The sequence below is a fragment of the Suillus plorans genome, assembly GCF_016647745.1.
Source record: "Suillus plorans strain S12 chromosome Unknown HD556scaffold_47, whole genome shotgun sequence".
Lineage (NCBI taxonomy): Eukaryota > Fungi > Basidiomycota > Agaricomycetes > Boletales > Suillaceae > Suillus > Suillus plorans.
In genome coordinates, this window is record NW_024537431.1 from 199,012 (window position 1) to 218,030 (window position 19,019).

The following is a 19,019-nucleotide window of genomic DNA, read 5'->3' on the forward strand; positions in this document are numbered from 1 at the left end:
ATGTTCCTCGGTTGACTGGCCATAGCAGCTGCATGTGAGTTGCGAACTCAAACGTTCGTTTTCTACCAATTGCCTACAACACTTAGACTAGTATCGATCGTTAGAAAAGAGAATGGCTAATAACGAGTGATATCAATCGTAAGTAAGGATGACACGAAAAGAACGAACGCCTCGGTGTATCTTACACTTCAGAGTGGCAGTCTTCAAACATTATGTAAAGACCCACGCCTGCAGTAGTGCGGTGAGGCGGTATCGCTCCGAAACTACAGGAGACCTTCCACAAGACCTTTCACGCCTTTTGTCCCAACAATTCTTTCCAACCTGAACTTATCATACTTGGAATAAATCACCTTTGACATTACATCAGAAGCCTCCACCCCATCATCGAGGAATGGGAAAGACAGGAACTCGGAGAAGAACTGAGGGTGTTCTGGAGGGCCATAGAAAATGAGATTGCGGATGCCTCTGATCTTGTATCTGCAGATACAGGAATCGCTGTGTAAACCATAACTTTACATATATGCTTGAATGACATACCTGCGGTAAAAATGGAACCGCTCGCTAACGAGTAAAAATGCCTTTTTACCAGAGAAAAAAGTTTCTCGTGCTCGAGAGATGTCTTGGTTGGTAGAGTATCTACATGTAGTTAGTTGACGTCCTCGGGTTTTGTTTGTTTATGCGGAACTCACTCAGAGAGTACAGTGAAGCTCAGGGAAGACTGCTTCCGGAAGTGGTTGTGCACGCGTATGAAATCGAATGAGGAAGGTATGAAAATCACTGTGTTGGCACTCTGTACCGCGGATTTGAGTAATTTTGGTAGTAGCTTAACATGATGTAAGATAAGAGAAGTCAAGGTTGGAGTCGCAGAACTTACTTGAGTGGTGAAATACGCAAATCTCTTTTCGGGTTCGTCCTTGGGGTTCGCACAGTCGAAAGGAACAAACATCTTTGCATTGTTAAGGCTGAATTCATGAGGCAATTAAGAAGGCACTCACTTGGTCGATAGACTCCGGAACCTGTATGGCAGGCCATATTTTTTCGACTCTGACCTTCCCTGCAGCATTTTTGAGCGTGGTGTTAAACAACGCTCTCAATTCTGGCATCTCGAACGGTGACAAGAGGATGGACTGTCGAAGGTATGCCGAACTCGCGGAGACTAAGTCATTGTGCACAATGGATTGTCAAGAAGAAACCCACTGGCCGTCTAAATACCATGGCTTGATACGCGAGAAGTCGGCGTCATGGGAATCTTTTGGCAGGTTGTTCATGTTTGAAAGGACATACTGACATGCACATAATCAGAAAGAATATTAACATGAAGAATGACACGAGCGCACCTGGACATGCTCCCAATTTTGCATTGTCAGTGCATTCATTTGGTCTATCACTAATATTTCGATTGATGACAAAAAATCTGCGCTTCTGAAGAGAAGTTACAATTGACCGTTGTATTGGGTTCGCACAATAAACGCACTTTTCTTTCTCGATTGACATCCTCAACCCGAGCGGACTTGCAAAAATGATATCACAACCATAAAAATCGGCAAATAATTTGACACTTTTCCTTGTGAGTTTAATTCCAAGTCTGAAATTATCATCGACATTGCCCTTGAACGTTTCAACATGGTCTCGAGGGTATGTCCCAGGTTCTGCAACTGCCAGCTTATCGACTGCATCGGGTGGAAGAGCATACTCAGATAGGAAGCGAGAGTGGTTTTCGATTTGATATGCCGGAGAGGGCGTGTGTGTGGTTAATGCATCGAGCCAGGCGAGTGCCGACGAACGAAACGGGAGAAGAACGAGTACGGAGGGTCGAGTAAAACCTTGATCTTGAACGTCCTCTGGAGGAGAGACTGAAGCTGCTTTCGCATGTGCGAGACGTTCATTGTTTTTCAAAACTCGTCTTCGCTTTCTGTGTTTTTCTATTAACACGGCTGAGTCTAGAGATGGGAAGCAACAAACTTTGTGACGTGGTCCAGCGCGTGCAATGCAACGACATCTTGTACACTTCGGTGATCCTCCAGAGAAAGCGCAGGATTATATAGATCAAGGTGGGCGGACAAGATCGAGAGTAGATTATCTTGTATCTGCTTTTGATCTGAATTGTACATATATCAATATCATGACATGCGGTACACCGCTGAGCATACCTGACGACTGCTTCGATTGTCGCGCCTGAAATGGGCCCCTCAAACGCTCTGATATCTGGTAATCATTCCATGAATAGTCCAACAACACGATGATATACTACAGGGTGCAACATACTGCTGTTTTTTTGGCCAGTTTTTTCGATGGAGGGGTGTTATCTTCATTTCGTAAACTAAACACAGTTGTTAATTTGCCAACTTTCTCCCTCGAAGACGTCCAGCGTCGTTGATCCACAGAGCTTCTTGATGCATCTGATACAAGCTCCGTATTTGGTCCGTAATGTTGTTCGTATGCCGAAGTAATATCTGACGGAGTACCTTTGAGTATATTTCTTTAAACCACACTAGTGATGTACCTTGTGGATCTACATCGTCATTTTCTTCGTTACCTCCCAAGACCTCGTCATCTGTGGCGTTGTTAGTTCTGTCGCATAACATCGAGGGGCCTGGGTCCGAGGTAACATCTTCTACCAGCTTAACCGTCTTTCGTTTGTTTAACTTCTCGGGTGCTGGGGAATCCTCATCCCGTGTTCTTTTTCTGCTTTTTAAAGCAGACACATTTAGTAGCGTCAGGAGACGAGTCGTGGGAGTGTTGACGTTCTCGCCGAGGTCCATGGTATACTGTAATTTTGAAAGTGGACGCTCGTCAAGATCATCACAAAAATTGCACAACTGAGAGATTACCCGATATGGACGGCAGGGTGGCTGAACATATGACCAAACAAGTCCGTGCGATGTCATCAACACCCCGACGCGACATTTGAATGCTCAGAATGATACCTCCCACCTCGTGATACTATCGTAATGACATTAAGTAGATACTTCTTGTATCTATATGACACATCCTAGACACTACATAATATCGTATAGATACTGTTCTTTGCGCAACAGAAAATGAAAATGAAAATTTGATGCGCTGGCCGTTCGATTGAGAAGCATGCTAAATAATCAAAGCGCGCCATATCCTTCCTCGATCTACACGCACTCAGTTTTCTTCCAAGTCCTTTGTTTGGTATATTGGTGCACGAGTGCACGTGACGACGCGACGCGGAGTGCAATTGATAGGATTCCAAACCGAACCATATATTATCGTTTGTCTTTGTATCGTCTTTCCCCTCAGTCTGTTCCATCGAGACTGAGGGTACGTTCATTTTATTATCTCGCCACAGTAACTAGACACTAACACATATCTGTACTAGTGTTTACTGTGTCTAGGTACTTAATCTCAGTCTGTTCCATCGAGACTGAGGTGTTTACTGTGTCTAGACTTAACAGGTTATGAGCCCTGCTCACTCGTGAACGAGTGGCAGAACCAGCTAGACCAACAGATCACCCAGGAACTAACGTACCAGGTTATAACACCTCGGGCGTGCAGCGCTTCGCGCAAACTTCGATCTAAGTTATTGAACTGTCTCGTTGTTTCCGTTTCGAGCGAGAAGCATCAAACACATTATTTCAAATCATACGCTTATATATCTTAGATCTAGGGGGTCTGTGAGGATTTCTCCCATTATCACGCTTTCTCCCCAACTTCGTCAATCTCAATGCCTGTGCATACTCGTACCAAAAGTAATACAAACGCAACCTCGTCGATGTTGGCACCCGCCCCTACCCCGGTCATGCCTGCTGTCACGGCTATAACTCTTAGTCAGACTAATCTGGAAAAGATCGAGGTATTAGACCGCGGAACGAATAACTGGGGGATCTGGTCCGACAAAATGCAGAATTACCTCCTTTTGAAACACGGAGGTGGATATATCCTCGGGCTCATCATGCGTCCCGACCCATCTGCCGATCCAGCGAGCGCATCCCACTGGGACCTCAACAACCTTTGTATCATCGCAGCGTTACGCACACGTCCCACTGGGACCTCAACAACCTTTGTATCATCGCAGCATTATGCACACGTTCCAGTTCTGAGGAACAAGAATTCCTTTGCCCTTTCACTAATGCGTATTTAGCCTGGAATGCGCTGAAGTCCCGTCATGAGAAGGTTGGCCCTATCGCCCAAATCCTCCTCATACAACAAGCTTTAGCGATCCGATACCGTCGTTCCGAACGCCTCTCTACTACCAGCACCCAACTCAGTGAACTGGTCAGGCGTATCTATGCCATCGGGATACCTAAGGAGGAGGACTTCATCACCATAATGATGCTTAACGCTATGACAGATGACCTCCCACATGTTTGGAATCATATCGCCGATGCTCTGTCCACCAGTACTTCCACGAGCGCCACTGTTAGCGCTTACGGCCCTTCCAATATCCGCGCCCATCTGGATGTCGAGCAACAACTCCTCGACACCGAGAGGAGCAAAGGGGGGGATGTCGCATTACTTGCTAATGGTAAGGGCAGTGGAAATACCTCTGGTGGGCGGTCCAAGACCTGCACAGAATGCGGGCGTCAAGGACATTCCTTCTGCTGCACCAATTGCAACAGTTGGGGGCATCTCGCCAAAGACTGTTTCGCCAAAGGTGGCAGCATGGAAGGGAAACGAGAAGAGGTACTTGCTCGAAAACGCGCTGCCCGGGGAGCCAATACTAGCAAAGGAGGAGCTACTGCGAAGCCCGCCACCAAGCCCGCGTCTACGGGTAATCCAGGTGGTGTACGTTATGACATTGGGGGGCGCGCATACATCCTTGATGGTGAGACTCATGAAGCCATCTATATCGCCTCCCCTTCTGCTACCTCTGCTTCGTCACCTCCTGCTCCCACTGACACAGTGTCACGTGAATTTGCTGGACTCGCCTATGATACTCTCACCCCTGCCTTCATCCGTGAGGTCTCTGAAGTGGACGATGATGAATTCACGGCGCTTTACTCCGCACTAGACACTTTGCAGACTAGCATCGACTGGCGTCAGCACAGCCAACCAGTCGACTTTGCGGGCATTACCTACAAGGCGCCCAACCAACGCCAGCGCACGATCGTGGATCCCTCTATCGTCCCTTTCTTCCTCGACAGTGGAGCTTCTGTTCATATCAGCAATGCCGAATCCGATTTCTTTAGTCTGCGTCCTATTCCCCCCCGCACCGTCAGTGGCGTTGGGGGGTCCTCCATTCAAGCCATCGGCGTTGGCACACTCCGACTCGTTGTAGCTAAAGGGATCCATCTCACGCTCGACCACGTCCTTTTTATCCCAGCTGCTACCATACGACTCATCTCCGTGTCGAGTCTTTGCAGCGCACACCACTGTGTCGCCTCTTTTGATGCTACCAGCTGTTGGGTCCAGGCCCGCAGTGGCACACGCATGCTCTCCAGTACCCTCACATCCCGTCGCCTATATGCCCTATCTGGTGGGCAGCTCTCTGCAGATCACGCCTTCCTGGCGCAGCGCCTCCCCACCCTACAATCCTGGCACCACCGTCTTGGTCACGCAAACTACCATGCTGTCTATGACCTCACGCGCTCTGGTAACGCCACCGGTATGCCTATTACCCTTTCTACCGAACCTCCCATTTGTGATGCTTGCATTCTTGGAAAGCAGACCAAGTCTAGTGTTCCAAAAGTTCGCGTTGGGGAAAAGGCTACTAGAAGGTTAGGAGTTGTACATGTGGATCTCATGGAGCATCCGGACACTGTATCAGCAGCAGGCAATAAGTACATGATGGACATCATTGATGATTTTTCGTCCTACGCATGGTCAATCCCTCTTTCGGCTAAATCTGACGCCTTCCCTGCACTTCATGCTTGGGAGAAGGCTCGTGAGCTCGAAACCAACCTGAAGGTCGGTATATACCGATCAGACAATGGCGAGCTCAAGTCTGAGGCCATGCGAGAGTGGCTCCTCTCGCGTGGTACTCAACATCAGTTCACAGCGCCATATACCTCGGCGCAAAATGGTAGAGTTGAATGTTTGCATCACACCTTAATGGGTAAAGCACGTGCCATGTGTATCGCTAGTGGAGTCCCTGTGAATCGATGGGACGAGTTTGTTTTAACTGCTTGTTACCTGTCTAATCGCACCCCGGTCTCCTCCCAAGCTGGCCACACCCCCTACGAACGATGGTACGATCAGAAACCAGACCTTACCCATCTCCGTGAAATCGGCTGCCGTGCTTTTGTTCTGATACAGAACCGACACAATCCGAAGGTCTATGAACGATCAGTTGAATGCGTGCTTATCGGCTATTCCCTCAACTCCAAGGCTTATCGTTGTTATCATCGGGAATCCCGCAAAGTATTCGTCTCTTATCATGTATCATTTATTGAATCGCACAATTCTGCTGATACCCCACTCCACCCTGGTGTAACTATCGAGAATGCTTCTGTCCCGCTTGCTCTTTCGCAACACGCCTCTGTCACTGACACCCCAGATGAGGAGATCCTTCCCTCTGCTGCGTCACCTATCCTCCCACCTAACCCAGGACCAGCCCCCAATCCCCCTGCTACTGACTTACCTCGTCGGTCCACTCGAACACCCGTGCTGTCTGAGCGCCGTTGCGCAGCAGAAGGTATTCCTTACACTAATGCGACTCAACGCAATGCTCTGTCCTCATTGGCCTCTGCTGATCGACTTCGTACCCTACCAACAGTGCATGAATCTGATGAATCTGCACTGGCGGCGCTTGCTCATGAGGACATTGCCGACCTGGAAGCTGAGTTGGCTCATCTGACTGAGGCCTTTGCAGCCATCCCAGATGACTTCGACAACGAACATCCTTCTGATCCTGTCACTTACACTGAGGCAATAAACTCTGCACACACAACCGAATGAACTCAGGCGATGCGTGCTGAGTTTGACTCCCTGCGCGATCTAGGTGTCTACAAGCTCGTACCCCATTCTACAGTACCCACCGGCCGAAAGATCATGAAAGGTCGCCCCGTTTTCAAGCTCAAACGTGACCAAAATGGGGATCCTGTGCGTTTTAAAGCACGCTATGTGTGCCGTGGCTATTCCGCAGTCTGGGGACAAGATTATACGAAGACGCCTGCACCTACAGCCCACCTGGAGTCTTTCCGGATCTTAGCGCACATTGGCGCTGCCCTCGATTGGGAAATCGAGCAACTTGACATCAAGACGGCCTTTCTCTACGGTCTTCTAGACTCCGATGAGGTCTGCTACATGGAACAACCCGAGGGTTTCGTGGAACCGGGATACGAGAACCACGTCTGGGAGCTACAGAAAGGACTATATTGGATGAAACAAGGCGGTCTCATCTGGAATCGCACTCTTAATGAGGCTATGCTCGCTTGGGGTTTTGTCCGACTTAAAAGCGAGCACTGCATCTACTACCGTCGTAATAGCGCCGGCATACTCCTCGTCGCCGTTCATGTTGATGACTTCTTCACCGTAGGCAGCTCAAAGGGTGTTATCTCAGATTTTAAGACTCAAATCAAGACCAAGTGGCAAGTCTCTGAACTCGGAGACGCCCACTTCTGTCTAGGTATCGGCATCGCTCGTGACCGAGTCCTTCGCACAATTTCTCTATCTCAGACCGCTCTCATTGATCGTATTGTCTCCCAGTTTGGCCTCAAGGATGCGGTGCCCGTCTCTGTTCCTATGGAACCAGGCCTCCACCTATCCCGCCGAGACCATTCCCCTCGCAATGACACTGAACGCGAACTCATGCAATGTACGCCTTATCGTTCCCTAGTTGGATCTCTCATGTACCTGGCTATTGGTACTCGCCCAGATATCTCCTATGCAGTCCAACAACTATGCAAATTCCTCGACTCCTATGGCCGAGTTCATTGGGAGGCTGCAAAATGCGTTGTCCGTTATCTCAAGGGGACCCGCAACTTCTGTCTTGTCCTTGGCGGTGAACACACTGCTCGCCTCATTGCATACACCGACAGCGATCTCGGCAGCTGCATTGACACACGCCGTTCTGTCAGTGGTTACTGTTGTTCCCTTGGCAGTGGCTTTGTTACCTGGAGTGCACATCAGCAAAAGACAGTCGCATTGTCAACCTGCGAGGCTGAATATGTTGCAGCATCGGAGGCAGGCAAAGAAATAGCCTGGTTACGCATGCTGCTCAATGAAATCGAATTCCCACAGGCAACTGCGTCCCCGCTGATGTGCGACAACAATGGCGCGATTGTCCTCACCGAGGACTCCTCTTTCCACGCTCGTGTCAAACACATCGACTTGGCACATCATTCTATCCGGGAACACATATCATGTCGCCAGCTCAAATTGCACTACGTCCACTCCAAAGATAACATCGCAGAGATATTCACTAAAGCTCTACCAAGGAAAGATTATGAGCGTCTCCGCAATTGTTTGGGCCTACGGTGATTCATTCGAGGAGGAGTGCTTGTCGCGTTGAGGAGGAGTATTGGTGCACGAGTGCACGTGACGACGCGACACGGAGTGCAATTGATAGGATTCCAAACCGAACCATATATTATTGTTTGTCTTTGTATCGTCTTTCCCCTCAGTCTGTTCCATCGAGACTGAGGGTACGTTCATTTTATTATCTCGCCACAGTAACTAGACACTAACACATATCTGTACTAGTGTTTACTGTGTCTAGGTACTTAATCTCAGTCTGTTCCATCGAGACTGAGGTGTTTACTGTGTCTAGACTTAACATGGTACTCTTTGGCACTTTGCCAAAGCGCAAACTGTTGGGGTTGTGTTGGACCCCCAACAAGCTGAACTTTTGAGCTGTCTCCGATCATGCCTCTAATCTTCTCCACCCACTACTACCATCCCCCCTGTAGCTCCCATTTGTAGTTCTTGACATGAACATCCATACAAGCGAATAGCTCACACGGAGTGCAGCTACATTTCTAATTTTGCCTGAAGGTGAGTATATGCGCATTGCTTCCACTCTTTTCCACCGTTCGTGTTGAGTTTCTACCTAGTCCTACTTATTATGCAACTACAATGATGGCAGGGAGTCTTTGGTAGGTGCATGTGTTTACCCGATATTGACAGTGCCACTGAATATCCTGCTCCCAAATGGTGTGTGATATTGGCTTATGGGCTACAAGTTATTCTGATTTTCATTTTTCAGTCTTCCAAGTTGAGAAACGGATGTTGGAGGTCGAAGCTGATGAGGATGGGAGTGATGGTGACAGTGAGAGCGACTCTCTGTCGAGCAAAGTGAATCAATCCCTCTTGGCGTCCATCCTTCACTAATGTTCTTCTGATCTTAGTCAGGGATTATCACGCCACTTACTATGTTCCACATAATCTGTCCTTGATCGTTACCGGAAAGCTTTCTACCGGAACAAAGTCTCTATTGGCTGTAGTGCAGGACAAGGTTGAACCTAGTATCATTTCACATGGTCAAAACCATGGCCCCCGCCCGAGCGGTTGGAAATGACTTTTCTTAGAGACCACTAGTGCCAACTGTTCTCCCATCAAGAAAATCACGAAGGAAACCGTCGAGTTTCCTGAGAAGGACGAGATCGCAGGCTTTAGACATTCTTGTTACATACCTTACATCATCGCCTGTTGCCCCCTTGAACAAGGAGTACATCGAAATCGAGTCGCCGCTCTGGTGAGTATCTGGTTCATAATTCAGTGTGGTATTAGACCAACGACACTCCTTGTAAGTTCGTACATCTACTTTAGCGAAGACACTCGCGCGACAATGGTTGATCTACTGATCTACATTGGTTCCCAACCAAATGCCGATGAACATGTCGAACTCCAGCAACACACAGGGCCTAGTACTTTCTCTCGCCCCAGTCCTCCTGTTGTCAAAGTTCCTGCACTAGATGACAAGAAGGTACGTCTGTTTGGAGGCTATGTTCTCAATGGCTGGTATCCAAGTTTTAAGTACAGGCACTATATGTTGCTCGGCAGCCAGAACAAGCTAGCGACAAAGCAAAACACATTGACAACTCCAAATGGTGGATTCGTATTGTGCTATTCCTCTGCTGCATATCCCCTGGTACCAACCACAGTCCTCATAGCGACGGCGCTCAACATCGTCCCAGCACATAGACGCATGTTTTCATCTTATTCTTTTATCTTTCTGACCACCATAACCTCTCAAACGGGCCCAATGTATGCATGTGAAGTTTGCCGCGCTCAACCTTAACATAGAAGAGGGTAGCACTCGGCAACCACTTTGGAGAGGCTTGGTGACCGCTTCTCAAATCACTCTATTTCCAAATTGGACTTGGCCTTGTTGCACTCATATTCTTGCACTGGGACTTTCGGTGTTGTGCTCTCGTTACATTGTTTTTGATGCTATCTCAGTATTCTCTCATTCAGCGATATCCGATTCCTGCTAGCGCAGCAGGTTCCTTACATTGTAGCGCCTTACAATACTTTGTACTCTCATGATGACAATCAATATCTGACTTAAACTGAATATCTCTGTGTGATTTACAATGTCTGAATAATCTAATTGAGATAATAATCTATTTGCCTGGAACACGTCATACACGCTCCATCCATTGGACATTTCAGGTTCCAAGTCTGCTCAGACATACTAGACCCTAACCCTGACATTGTTGACAGTGTTGACACCGCAGATATACCTATGTATGGTAGTGTCTAGGCTGAGCAATTTTTGTGATGATACTTGATCGTAAAAAAACATGATCACACAATCAATCATGTGACTACGACGCGCTCAGGGTGTACTTTTTGATTCTTGCTTATCTGATAATCAGAAAATGTGTTCCTTCGTTGTAACGAAAACCACTGCCTCATGGTCTCACAGAAGTCACAGAAGGATAACTCATCATTTCTTGAACCTAGATGTTATGCAACTGATTATCGCGTCTGATCATCAGGCCGAACAGCATTATGAGATTGAGTACCGTACATGCCGTGCTTCACTAGTCACTTTCAGGTTGCAGGGACTCGGAAGTCATTAGCTTCTGTTCCAACACACCGGTCGCGCTCGTTGCCGGTGAGCTCGACATCTTCATCATCCTTGGTATCCCTCTTAAGGCTTGGTTTACTTACTATCCGTATGGGCCGAGATGAAAGCAGAATTCGTCAAGCAGCTATAAAGTTCAGAAGGTGTGTTTTCCTGCGTCTCTGTTATCTACCAGTGATGAACCTTACTTTCATGTCTGCTCTTCCTTTCGAGAAAACGTGGCCAATAGTGACCGTCGTTCGGCCTTGAGTCTGACCCTAGTTGCTTGGCGAGTACAGTTCTGCCAGTGAGTCAATTCACAAGGAAATGAAGACGGACGGTGATATTCGATCACAGAGTGGAGCCTGTTATCTACAACTGCGTCGCACTGCAATATGGAGGTAGCGATTCAGCGAGAGTTGTGGAGGGATTCATTTCTACTACCAAGACCAAGCCCGCCTCATTTTTTGCTAGATATGGCAAGACACTTCTTTTCCCTGACATTCTGGCATCATGATGGAGATTCTTGCATTTGAGAGTGTGGCCATACACACTTTCATCGCGACTCCAGAACTGGGATGTTCGAATCAACGTGTTCACATTTGGTGCGAATACTGTGTCTGCGGAAGACAGCATCTAGCTATTGGATGCACGGACCACTATTGGTCCTATCATTGACGATGAAGGAGCATTATCGAGAGTAAGAAACATTGTGCTTATTTTCAGAGGCGAACGAAGAACAAGACTGCGCAAATATTGTATTTCCTGACTTGCTACTGTAAATACATTGAATGGCACCTATGCCTTCGTAACTCCATGAACACAGAATGATTAATGAGGGCTGGCAGCCGACCGAAGGCGAGTCCTTGTATAGAGATATTGAGGACATTGATTTAAACATTGTCAGCACGTAGAGCAAATCACTTGATTAAATAATACGACGAATGCTTTGTATGTATCCTTGAAATCTGCTTCGGGACACCGAATAACTTCGATCAATACCTTCATGAAAGTGGGAATAAATAAAAACAAATGTTCCAGCTCCTTGCAGAGCACTAAACGACCGTTAACTTCACACACCACTGCCAGTCGATATATGCACATGCTCCTGAAAGGCAATTGAGGTCATACCAGTCGCTGCGTCAGCATCAGCAATGAGCTTAGTGTGGTATTCTCGAACGCCAAGGATCAGGCGTGGTCCCAGCACACAAGTCTGCACGACCTGCAAAATCTGACTAAACCCATAAATAAAGTCAGTGGACAAAAATTGGTCCTATTAAAATGATAAATTGTGGTAGCATACATAGGCAAGTGAAAAATTGACATACCATTGAGCGTATTGAAGAGATATCGATAGTGAGCCAGAAGGAAGAAGCAGCAACAGAGCTATCATGTCCGACCCATCAGTGGTAAAAGGAACAATAATCACAATATGAGCTCACCAGTGTCACGAGTTCCAAATACAAACCATTATACGTTCCTAAATTCTAAGTCCTTTAAGCGCCCAGTCACAGCGCCTGTTACTAAGAAAGTATTTATAGTTGAAGATGTCCCAACAACAGCGTCTATTGTAGAGTTACCTAAAGAACCTATGAACGAGTCACGTGATTTATCGGAGTATGCTGGACTAAACTTTATTCCAAACGACCCTGACAGAATGTTCCAGAACCTTACGGTTGCTGCGGCACGTGTCATGACATCATAGTTATATATAGAATCGTACGATATCATCTTATTATTTGATTGGTAGTTAGTTCAGACTCAGTTTCGATCTCAGTTACAAATATGTGTATATAGGTAGTGTCTTGTAGTCAGTAGTTCTTTAGTTCAAACCTCTTGTATCTCCTAGTGAGCAATCCGAGACGTACCTGCTGCCTTATCCTCTTTGTGATTATCTTGTTGTTTGAGTCCTAGTCTCTGCCCAGCGTTAATTCGTTATTGGGTTGTGACATTAGGTTTGAACTATAGGAGACTCTGACTCCCGCGTTACACTCTCGCACATCTCTTTCTTTGCTTGGCCATATTGAAAGTCTTTTCATATTGTCATTCAAACAAAGCCATTTACTCTTTGCCTGGTCTAAACAACCGAGACCCATTCATCACTTTTTGCTCATTTGAGCGCATTTCATACCTATCCGCTTTATTAGTTAGTAGTCCTATACCAGGCCCTGCCTTACATTGCAGCCGCCAGTATACGGAGGTGTTGACGACATTAGGCGTCTCGCTACAACTTTGAGTGCTGGCCCAAAACCCTGCCTGCTCAATGTTACTATAGTTTCCTTTTACCTATCCTTTTTCATCACGCACGTAGGCATTCGTTTCGAGTCAATAGCGGAACTGTCTAGACGACAAACCGTGCTTTCGACCTACGAGGATTTAGAGACATACCCTAGTGAGACTCGCACTTGTAAGCTTCGGCTGGAAGAGTGATAACTTGTCCTAGGCTTGTACCCTCAAAACGGAGATTGCATTGTCCCTAGTTTTTCCCACTCGATCGAGTATAGTTTACGTATCTTTTCTTAGTTAGTATTAGGGAAGCGTCAGTGTGGGATTTTACCAGAACCCCTTGACCCTGAGCCAGTGGTAGATCCGATCAGATATCGGGGACCGCTCAGTTTTCCGTTACATAACTTTTCCTTTTCTCACCATCATTCCTTTTCGGAAGAGCCCTTACGAGCAGCTCTTCAAAGACATCAGTAAATCGGGTTCCAGAACACAACTGGTACTATGTCTTCTCAACCACAACAAACGCAACCGGCGCAAACTCAGGAGCAATGGTTCCTGCAATACGTACAGGACCAAATCTCCGCTACCAGTAGCATCCTTCTGCAGAAAATAGCAGAGCTAGAGCAAAAGAACCAGGAACTAGCCACTAAAAATGGAGACCTGGAATTACGCTTGAAAGCACAGGAGGATGAATCGGTCAGGAGAGCTGCTTCGCAACCATCATTCGGAACAGCGGGGGCTGCGATGATGGCACCCTCAACCCCAAACATTAAATTCGCCAAACCTACAGACTTCACTGGAGAGAAGGACTCCATAGACGCACAAACCTGGGTTGCTCAAATCTGCCTGTACCAAACACAATGGCCGAACATCACCGAAAAGCAAAGAATCTCGGTCATGTTATCGTTCATGAAAGGAACAGCTGGAAAATGGGCGCAAAAATACATTGAGGAACATGCCCAAGGAAAACTTACCATGGAAAAACTCGATGAAGACTTCTCTGCTATGTGGAAGCAAGAAGATCAAGAAGGGAAGGCGATCAGAGACTTAGATTCTCTGAAACAAGGATCATCGTCAGTCCCAGAGTACACAGCCGCTTTCAGACAAAAGGCTGCACACACTTCATTCTCCGACTACGACCAGCGACAGAAGTTCAGAAATGGACTTCAAGACCGCGTCAAAATACAGCTCGCACATGTCCCTTACAAGGACAAAGACACCATGAAGAAACTGGTGGAACACGCGATCCAAATTGGACGCAATTTCGAAGAGCTAGACGCGGACAAAAAGAAGACTACGTGGTGGACCCCGAAACAAGGAGGTCCCAGGAACCATGAGTCCAAAGCAGGTCCAAGTAAGGAAAGTGATGCCATGGACGTCGACTCCGGAAAGCAGAAGTGGGCTCCCAAGCCCCAAGGAAAGACTGGATCTTTCAAATGCTATCGCTGTGGAGGAGAAGGCCATATGGCTAGAAACTGCAAAGATGCAGTCGCGCCAAAAGCGCAGGTGAAGGCTACTACAGTGCCAAAGGAAGAGAACTCAATGCCGCAGTGGTTCAAAGACTGGACTGCTAGCAAAGAAGGCAAGGGTTTTTAGAAGGGTCAAAGTCAAAGTCTGCGAACTTAGACCCGAACAATCGTTTCTCCATTCTATCTACGTTTTCGGATGTATCAGAAGTATATATTAAATCCAAATCTGAGCATTTTTATATTCCGATTACGTTGAAAGGAAAGAACCGACAAGCAGACGTGAAAGCGTTAGTGGACTGTGGAGCATCAACACTATTTATAAGTGAAAAGTTTGTGAAAAAGAACGAGGTCCGGTGTCGTAAATTATTAAGACCTATTCCGGTTAAAAATATTGATGGCTCGCTAAATGCCGCGGGATCAATGACACATTTCGCAGAACTAGGTCTAAAGATCGGTGATCATGTTGAGGATGAAGCAGCCTTCATGGTTACGGACCTAGGAAACGATGATGTTATTATCGGCATAGATTGGCTAAGATATCATAACCCGGAAATAGACTGGAATGCTGGACAATTTGCACTTTCTCGATGCCCGGTTAAATGTATTACAAAAAAAGAACAAAGACAAAAAAATAAAGAAAAAAGAAAAGAACAAAAAAAGACAGAAGAAGTGCCAGATCTGATTCCCACAGAAGAGGATGACGAAGAAGACATGGCGATGAAAAGGGCAACGGTCGAGGAAATAGAAGATGAAGAGTATCCTGGAGAATGGATCAAATATAAAGCCTCGGTTGCCACGGAACAGAAGGTTGCAGAAGAAGCAACGAAGGTGAAGAAATCGGTGGAAGAGATGGTTCCTGATTGGCTTCACGATTACCTGGGAGTTTTCTCAGAAGAAGAATCTAAGCGCTTTCCCGAAAGAAAGAAATGGGATCATGCGATAGATCTTAAAGATGACGGCGATCTTCCGCCGAATGCGAAACCCTACCCTTTGTCACCAAAAGAGATGGACACCTTGAAGGATTGGTTGAAAGCTGAAACCGCACTGGGACGAATTAGAGAATCACAATCCCCAGTGGCAGCACCTTTCTTCTTTGTGGCCAAAAAAGATGGCAAGTTAAGACCGGTGATGGACTATAGAAAGCTCAATGAGAAGACGGTTAAAAATGCGTACCCGCTACCGAGATCTCAAGACTTGATTGATGCTTTAACCGGTGCCACGATGTACTCTAAGATGGATGTACGATGGGGGTACAATAATATTCGCATGAAAGAAGGAGACGAATGGAAGGCGGCCTTCAAAACGCCGTTTGGTCACCACGAACCAACCGTAATGTACTTCGGATTAACAAACTCCCCTGCCACGTTTCAAATGATGATGAATGAGATATTCAGAGATCTAATTGATGGAAAGACCGTAGTTGTCTATATCGATGATATTCTCGTATTCACGAATGGCGATAAAGAGCAACACCGGAGGGTTGTACGTGAGGTACTGAAGCGACTAAAAGAAAACGATTTGTATCTGAAGCCAGAAAAGTGTAGCTTCGAACAGTCGGAAGTCGAGTTCCTCGGGTTGATAGTGGAGAAGGGTGGTGTTCGGATGGACCCTGTGAAAGTAGAAGGAGTAATGAAATGGCCTGTACCCAAATGTGTTAAAGATATTCAGGCATTCATGGGCTTTGCCAACTTCTACAGAAGATTTATCTTCGGGTTCTCGGACATTGCCAGACCAATGAATGACTTATTACGGAAAGATGTCAAATGGGACTGGACGGAGAAACAACAAGATGCGTTTGATGAACTGAAGTCAAGGTTCACAACAGCTCCGATTCTAGTCATGCCGGATGTTGAGAAAAAAATGAAAATAGAAACCGATGCTTCCGATTACGCAACCGGAGCGGTTCTATCTCAACTGATGGAAGATGATTTGTGGCATCCCGTAGCTTACTATTCGAAGTCGATGAATGATGCAGAACGAAATTATGACGTTCACGACAAAGAATTATTAGCAATCATTCGAGCGTTGGAGGAGTGGAGACATTATGTGCAGGGAAAGCCTCAACATGTGGAGATCTGGACGGATCATAAAAACCTCGAATATTTCATGACGAGCCAAAAGTTAACAAGAAGGCAAGCCAGATGGAGTTTATTCCTGGCGGAGTATGAATTTACACTCCAACATAAGCCTGGTGTAGTTAACGATAAGGCAGACCGTCTATCTCGGAGAGAAGACCACAGAGGGGGGGTAGAAAACGACAATTCTGATCGCGTTCTGTTAAAACCGGAGTTTTTTACCGTAAAAGCTGCTAAAAGAGGTCAAGTTCTAGTGCAAGGAGAAAAACAATTGCTGAGAAGGATAAGGCAATGCACAGAACGAGAACCTGAAGTCGCTAAAGCGTTAGAAACACTGAAAGCGGCACCGGTACAACTACGCAGAGGGATTGAAGAATGGAATGTTGAGGATGGATTGGTGTTATTCCGAGGACTGGTTTACGTTCCAAACGATAAAGAGATCCGCCGAGAGATATTGGAGTTGTTTCACGACTCTCCACCGGCTGGACACCCAGGACGAGCCAAAACCTTAGAATTGATTTCCAGAAATTATTGGTGGCCTTCAATGACGAAGTATGTCCACGATTACGTAGATGGCTGTGATAGATGCAGAGCAACGAAGATTCACCCAACGCAACCACACGGTCCGCTTAAACCAAACGAAATACCAGCGGGACCTTGGCAATCAATCACTTGTGATTTGATAGTAAATTTGCCTAAAAGCGAAGGGTTCGACTCTATTTTTGTCGTCGTTGATCGATACACAAAACAAACGCACATCATGCCTACAAAAAAGGAAGTTGACGCTCGAGGAATCGCGAAACTTTTCTTAGATAACGTATGGAAACACCATGGAACTCCGAAACAGGTGATATCAGACAGAGGAACACAATTCGTCTCTAAATTTATGGGACAAGTGTCGAAACGCCTAGGCATAAAATGGAACATGTCAACGGCTTATCATCCTCAGACAGATGGACAAACGGAAAGAATAAACCAAGAAGTCGAGCAATATCTGAGAATGTTCACGTCTTACCGTCAAAATGATTGGGTAGACTGGCTTCCACTAGCAGAATTCGCTCACAATAATTCTGTCACTGTAACCGGCCATAGTCCATTCAAAGTACTCTACGGATATGATCCAGAGTTTACCTTTTCACCGATTTCCAATTCCAAAGTACCTGCAGCTGATGAACGAGTGGATGTAATGAAAGAGGCGAAAGAAGACGCAGAAAGTATGCTACGCATGGCTAGTGAGCGGATGAAAAGATTCTACGATAAAGGAGTAAAAGACGCACCACAGTTCAATAAGGGAGACATGGTCTGGCTCAACGCCAAAAATATTCACCAGAAAAGACCGAATAAGAAACTCTCCGACAGAAGATTTGGTCCGTTCGAAGTGCTTGAGAAGACGGGTGATGTAAATTACCGCCTGAAACTTCCAGCAAAATATCAGATCCACCCAGTATTCCATGTAGAATTACTCACTCCGCATTTCCCCTCGACCTTAATCCAAAGACCTCCACATCATCGTCCGCCGCCAGAGATCGTATCAGAAGGCGATTCCGAATGGACAGTACGAAAAGTCCTAGACTCGAGACTGCACAGATCAAAACTCCAATACCTAGTAGAGTGGGAAGGATATCCGATAGAAGAAGCGACATGGGAACCTGAAGAGAACCTCGAAAATGCACGGTTGAAAGTTCAAGAATTTCATCGGCAAAATCCGAAAGCATTGAATCCCCGCAAAATTAATAAATCGGTGTTCGAAACACAAGAATTCTTGGAATGGCGTCGAAACTTTATCCGCCCAAATGTCTTTCGCGATGACGCTCAACCTAGAGAGGGGGTAATGTCACGAGTTCCAAATACAAACCATTATACGTTCCTAAATTCTAAGTCCTTTAAGCGCCCAGTCACAGCGCCTGTTACTAAGAAAGTATTTATAGTTGAAGATGTCCCAACAACAGCGTCTATTGTAGAGTTACCTAAAGAACCTATGAACGAGTCACGTGATTTATCGGAGTATGCTGGACTAAACTTTATTCCAAACGACCCTGACAGAATGTTCCAGAACCTTACGGTTGCTGCGGCACGTGTCATGACATCATAGTTATATATAGAATCGTACGATATCATCTTATTATTTGATTGGTAGTTAGTTCAGACTCAGTTTCGATCTCAGTTACAAATATGTGTATATAGGTAGTGTCTTGTAGTCAGTAGTTCTTTAGTTCAAACCTCTTGTATCTCCTAGTGAGCAATCCGAGACGTACCTGCTGCCTTATCCTCTTTGTGATTATCTTGTTGTTTGAGTCCTAGTCTCTGCCCAGCGTTAATTCGTTATTGGGT

The 19,019-nt window shown here is 46.3% G+C and overlaps 2 protein-coding genes across 2 annotated transcripts; one reads left to right on the forward strand and one right to left on the reverse strand.

Annotated features, from left to right (window-relative positions):
• Position 1: 1 nt before the first annotated feature.
• On the reverse strand, positions 2–2,762 carry HD556DRAFT_1487907 (DUF1253-domain-containing protein; the record flags this gene model as incomplete). The annotated part of the gene is made up of 12 exons (XM_041308745.1): positions 2–477; positions 538–636; positions 690–823; positions 875–946; positions 996–1,146; positions 1,198–1,283; positions 1,338–1,422; positions 1,475–1,912; positions 1,963–2,098; positions 2,151–2,205; positions 2,266–2,453; positions 2,504–2,762. The coding sequence occupies 12 exons, from the start codon at positions 2,760–2,762 to the stop codon at positions 264–266; spliced, it is 1,917 nt and encodes a 638-aa protein (XP_041157737.1). The 3' UTR covers positions 2–263.
• Positions 2,763–8,684: 5,922 nt separating this feature from the next.
• On the forward strand, positions 8,685–10,050 carry HD556DRAFT_1310350 (uncharacterized protein; the record flags this gene model as incomplete). Its single annotated transcript, XM_041300399.1, has 8 exons — positions 8,685–8,687; positions 8,862–8,901; positions 9,034–9,060; positions 9,113–9,175; positions 9,255–9,361; positions 9,467–9,601; positions 9,626–9,832; positions 9,889–10,050. 8 exons carry the CDS (start codon positions 8,685–8,687, stop codon positions 10,048–10,050), a joined length of 744 nt encoding a protein of 247 aa, XP_041157738.1.
• Between the last annotated feature and the right edge of the window lie 8,969 nt (positions 10,051–19,019).